The 6,000-nt window shown below is 40.1% G+C and overlaps 1 protein-coding gene across 6 annotated transcripts in view; it reads left to right on the top strand.

Annotated features, from left to right (window-relative positions):
* Window positions 1–620: 620 nt before the first annotated feature.
* The window catches only part of zfr2 (zinc finger RNA binding protein 2), a gene marked incomplete at both ends in the record, with an annotated part of 28,835 nt that continues 23,455 nt past the window's right edge, over window positions 621–6,000 (top strand). For 5 of the 6 annotated variants that reach the window (XM_080431775.1, XM_080431774.1, XM_080431776.1 and 2 more), the window contains one exon: window positions 621–749. In XM_080431775.1, coding sequence (XP_080287901.1) covers window positions 697–749 — 53 coding nt within the window. The remainder of the gene's footprint in view (window positions 750–6,000) is intronic. The other variant, XM_080431777.1, reaches the window with a different exon arrangement.

The following is a 6,000-nucleotide window of genomic DNA, read 5'->3' as shown; positions in this document are numbered from 1 at the left end:
CGTGAAAGCGAGACAGTTTGTCTACTGACATTAATTCAGATGTTAAACTGGTTCACAGCGGTGGGTGGTACAGTGTCTGCATCATAAATAAGTACAGTCGGCTCTCAGCTGAGCCTGTCACTTAGCGCTGGTAGAGTTAACGCAGCAAGCGGACGGGCGCCCCTGAGTCAGCGTTGCCATGTCTGCTTATTATAAGCGACTTTTGGGCTTGTTTTTTTTCGGTAAAGTTGCTTACAAATATTGGAAGTTGCGAGTTGCAGTTTTTGGGGCTTGTTTCTAACACGTAGTTGCTTATTTGGGCTTCCTTCCTAAATATTGTTTAAAGTTAGTTGTAAGTAGTTGTTCTAAAACATGGTCATTGGTCAGGTCAAGGACCCCCAGATTAAAATGTATTTGTTCGTAGACCACCCCCGTACCAGATTTGCGTTGTTAAATTGTTTCAAAAACTTGATTACTAGATTCTTGAAAATAGAAGATCTACAAGCTCACAATGCGTCGCATCGTGGCGCGTTGTGAGCTTGTAGATTGTAGCATAGTGGTCGCTTCTTTTGGACTTGTTTTCATAGACCTGGTTGCTTATTTCTCTCGCAAAATCTGGCAAAGCTGCCCCCTGAACAAGTGACAGACACACGTGACGACGCAGCGGATACTGGCCCGTCCGTACAGCGCTGCTGCTGAACGGAGAGAGATGCCAAGATGGCTGCGAGCAATTATTATGGCTTTACACATGGTGCCGGTCCGCAGTACAGGTAATTCAGTTGATGCGTGCGGTTTTTTTATTGTGTGTGTCAGCGTGCTTTGGCGTTTCACATTCACATGTAACGCTGTCATTAGTCTTATTAGCAACCTCCCACACACACACACCGCTGTTGATGCGGGTTATTAACTGCGTGTCCGTGCAGTGGACGAGCTCGTTTAGCTAGTCTTTCTGGTAAACGGAAGACTCGCCCCAAAACACGCCCGCCCCCCATTTTTTTTCGCGGACCAGCGGTTCTTGTATTCTCGTGTTTGTTTTACTGAGGATAAGGTTAGAGTTAAGTCTCGGCCGGGTTAGACATAGTTTGGCTGAGGTTAAGTTTAGGAATAAGGTTAGGTTTATATATAGTTTCACTGAGGTTGAGTTTAAGAATAAGGCTAGGTTATAGGCATAGTTAACTGAGGTGACGTTTAGGAATACCGGGTGGAGAGCGTTCCGAGGTCGCCGGATTTGCCCCGGGGCGACTGTGTTTTGGGGCGAGCGTTTTGGTGTTCGTTCTTCTGCGCTAGCTTTAGCATGCTATCCTGCAGGAGGCCAGCGGTCGCAGACGCATTTGGCATGAAGCGGCGAGCCTAAAAAATGGTCACACTTGGGATAGAAAGTTGAGAGAGCAGCAGCAGCAGCAATGGACTTCTATGTGTTCAGCTAGCTATGTTACGAAGGCAGACAAGCCCCCCAAGCTATAGCTAACGTTGCTGGCAGCCTGGCTGGCACTGTCTGTTGCAGACTGCAGTTTTTAATGTCTGTGTGACTATAGCCTTGGATCAAGACTATCATAGATGTATTTATTCGAGTCTGACTTTTACCTTCGTATCTATCATAGTCATAGATATGCAAATGTAAAAATCGATTAAAAAATACATCTATGAATCTATGATAGTCTTGATCCAAGGCTAGTGTGACGGGTAGAGGTTTTGACCAACATCACATACCTATTTGATCTTAAAAAGAAGGAAACAAAACAACTGTTTGGCATTTTGTGGGGAATGTCTCTTGACAGTAGTGTGCTAAAGGTAACAGTATAGGTGGGCGCTATGGACATCTGGGCACCTCGATGTAAAATTGTCTATTTTGTCCAAAATCTGAAGAAAAACATTTTTTGGTAAGTAAAATTTACATGATGTAAACATTAGACAATTTCTCTAATATTTCTACAATTGCTTCAAAACCTGTATATCCAGTCATTTTGGGCATAAACAATAATTTGAAGGATACAATTAAGTCTGATAATGATGTATCGTGCATGTTCACATCATGTATACTTTACTTTACTTAATTACCATTACATTTTTCAAAAATATATATATATTTTTAAACATTTTGGACAAAATAGCCAATTGTACATCGGGGTGCCCAGATGTCCCTATAGTGCCCACCTATCCTGTATCCGAGGTAAACAACCGTTGTAATATTTGTCTTTTTATTTAGTGTTTATTTATTTAGTTTTGCAACATCGTGCAAGTTGCAACTGGAGTAGCCATGGATCACAGGACGATGGTATGACATCATGTTTCAAGGCTACCAACTGGAGGAGCCTTTTCTAGTCTAACGATGACAGGGTGGGAAATAAACACCCCATCAGCCAAACTTTGGGTGCTTTACTTTAGTCCGAGACTTGTAAGGAGTGTCTGGTTAATCACTGCATTTAGCAGCCAACGTGGAGTGGACAAAAATATGTCCTGCCTAATTTTGAGTACAAAGTTTGATTGATATTGCTATTCTGAACCATTGGCACACATACCATACCATCTGGTCTCCACATTAATGAGTTCTGACTTTACTTTAAAAGTTTTACCTTTAGCTACTTAACTGCACACACCATCTCATGATTCAAGTATAAATTAAGCACTTTGGTATCCACATTTATAATGATACCAAATTTAGTTTAAAGATAAAAAGAAATAAGTAATAATATTTATTGGCCTTACATAACACTGGGAGATATCTGGATATGGTCTAAATTTGCTATATCATCTGATATACGTTTATATTGTTTTAAATATATAGACCTATTATTATTTAATATTTTTTTGCCTAATTTAGATATTCAATATGGCTTGATGTGTGTGAGTGAGTGTATTGTATTGTATTTATTGCCGAATATTCCTAAATATTAATAGGTTTCCTTTCAGTGTTAATTTTGAGGTTATGACTATATTTATATGGCCTGTATACATGTTGAATACAATTCTAGAATAAAATAATTGCTACAGTACATATAAAGTGAATACAATTATGTACATGTTTGTAATGTGTGCTAGAGAGAGAGAGTGAGAGGTGTGTGTGTCAGAAAGAGGCAGGTAGGGCTGTCACGATTACAAATGTAAGTTGACGATTCATTTGTCACACAAATAATTGCGATTTAATTATTTGAACATTGCAACATATGAATACAATTAAAATGTCTGTTTGGTTTACTTTTTAGGCTTCATAATCACAAATTTGCACAGGGCAGATATGACAAATAACTTAAATATACAAAAGAATTACACAACAAGTTTATACCTTAAAAAATAGCGGAAAACTTAGCGGGAATAGCTATTTCTGCTATTTTTGGGAAATGTTTGAAAATTTACGATTTTGGCGATTATGACAATTATGCAAAATAATTGCGATTATCTCGTATAATTGCGATTAGGCGATTATGTAATAATTGTGACAGGCCTAGAGGCAGGGGGAGAGAAAGAGGAGGAATGGCATTCTCTTACCGATGACAAGATGCAGCATTGTGCCCAAATTATTGCACTCTTTGCCAACTACTTAAACCCTAGTTGATCAGGGTCCGCCTCCTCCAGGGGTCTAGACTTGGACGGTCCGCTCCTTTTTTTCCCTCTGCACCAAATCTCTTTGCAAGCTTTTGTGAGCTTGTAAATCTGCTATTTTCACCAAAGGTTCGCCCCAGAATATGGACAGTCGGACACTAAGTGGTTAAGGCTCTTGCCTTGATAACATTGCTGCCATTATCTGTGGTGACACAAACCAACCACTCCCCGTAAAACGTCCAGGAATTTAACGCATCTTTAAGCAATTGTCTCGCCTGTATGATCTGTGCATAGCTTGTCTGCAAACATGTACTTCTCAGCTCGAGGTCTTCGACATAGTGCTCAGTGAGGCTCAAATAGAGTTGCATTTGTACGACTAGACCACGGGATGGTCGTGAAGTGGTTTACAGCTGACATTTTTGCTGGAACTTTTTCAACTGTGCTGAGCCGAGTGGAGTCACGTCTCACTTTAGCTCGATACATTCATTGTACTTGACGATGTATTTTATCTGATCGAACAGATTTGTTGTGTTGCCTGTTTTCATCGCAACAGCTTTCATGCAAGACTTACAGACAATGATTGTTTGTTCAATGTTCTGTATCATTTAGCCTGTAACCAAACCATTTGCAATTGGTTACAGGCAAACGGCTGATATTTAACGTGTCCTCTTGTTGGAACTAATTGATTTAATTTAGACTCATGATCTATAGCCCAGCAGCACTAGGCTGGCCTAACAGGACATCAGCTTGTTAACACTGTTAATACTTAGAGATCTGTTTTCCTATTCAAACTCTTAATCAGTGTTACTTTTTTTGTTGCTACTGCTTGGTTTTCATCCTGGGTCCAGTATCATATTATTGGATAAAATAGTGCCATTCTTACAACCCTGCTTGCCTTGAATACTACTAGTTTATGTCCCTATTTTGCTGCATCCATGCACCTGTAGTTGGCCAACACTTAGCTATCTATTCCATCCTCCATTGCACTTGTTTTTTCGCCCTTTCCTGTCCTTGTCTATCTTGACACCAAATGCTTTGCTGCTGACAGCATCGGGTACAGTCTGTCAGTGCCAGTGACGGTAACAGTATAGGTGGGCACCAAGGAAGAGTGGGCACCTCTGTGTTAAATTGGCATTTCTTTCCCAAAATGTTCCAAAAAATAAAATATTTGGAAAATGTTTAAAGTAAAGTATACATGATTAGAACATGCTTAAACATTCGAGAATTAAGGTCTAATATTTCTACAATCGCTACAAATTGCTACAAAACCTGAGGTATAAACAAGAAGTTGAAAGTCTGATAATGATGTACCGTGGTGCATGTTCACATCATGTATATACTATACTTTACATTACTTCAGTTCAGACCATTTTAAAAATATTAAATTTTTAACATTTTGGACAAAATAGCCAATTTTACATCAAGGTGCCCAGATGTCCCTAGTGCCCACCTGTCCTGTATCCCCAGTGACTGCTATTGGTTTGCATCGCAAAGAATGCTAATGTTATTGCTTCCATAAATACACATGGTTGTCTTCTTGGCATTACTGCAAATTCCGCTGAGAATACGATTTTCTTTTCTTTTTTCAGTAAGTAGGTCAGTGTGTACTGGACGGTGCCTTCTGACTTTACTGCCCAATGTAATGCCTAAAGTTCTTTTGGCCAATACACCATTAGTACCTGTGGTATTAGTTGAGCCTCTTGTCGGTGCTTCATTATGAGAAACACATTGTACAGCACCTAAAGTAGTCTGCTCTGACATAAGGAGCTTAATAATGGAATGCATCTGATTCTGGTAGAACCTAAATTAGAGGGGAACTGCTGATATTTAACGTGAGACACAGAACACATTGCGAAGTGTTATGTACGTTTTTTCACATGTCCCCAGTCCCCATGATCCCATCAAATTATGGCGATAGGATTCACATTAGATAACAGCAATGTTCCCCTTTGTCTAGATGTTTAGGCATACTGTCAGTGTAGTGTGGAGTGTAGATGGAACCTACCTAACCTCAGCCAGCTTAACACACTGAAGTTACTGCTGTGAAGGATTTTTCTGAGCAGGCTTTTTCACGGCAGGATTTTAGAATAGAACACATCAACACAATCAATCTTTAAACACAATTTGAATCAATGGCTTATTTCCAAACAAAAGATTTCTATTGAAGGCAATGGACCCTTCGCTAAACCCCACCCCAAAAGCGATTGTCCAATGCCAGCTTAGCAACTGTTGTTAGCCTGGCATAGGTCTGGCAAGCTTTCGTCACCTGCCATGGCTGTCAATGTTATTTCGCCCGCACACACACAATCATTTGCAACATAATAGCAAGAATAGGAATACCACGATAACGCAATGGTGACTATGAACCACGTACCCAAACCCGTTGGAGGCTGCTTTTCCCAAGCTGAAATCTGCACTTAAACTGCAAGGCTGCATGGCTGTGTTGTTGAACACATACACAGCTTAACGTCGGGAAAGTTA

Source organism: Gymnoscopelus braueri (genome assembly GCF_963280865.1).
Source record: "Gymnoscopelus braueri genome assembly, chromosome: 6".
Taxonomy (NCBI): Eukaryota; Metazoa; Chordata; class Actinopteri; order Myctophiformes; family Myctophidae; genus Gymnoscopelus; species Gymnoscopelus braueri.
Note: the sequence above shows the minus strand (reverse complement) of the source record. Positions and strands in the feature narration are given on the sequence as shown.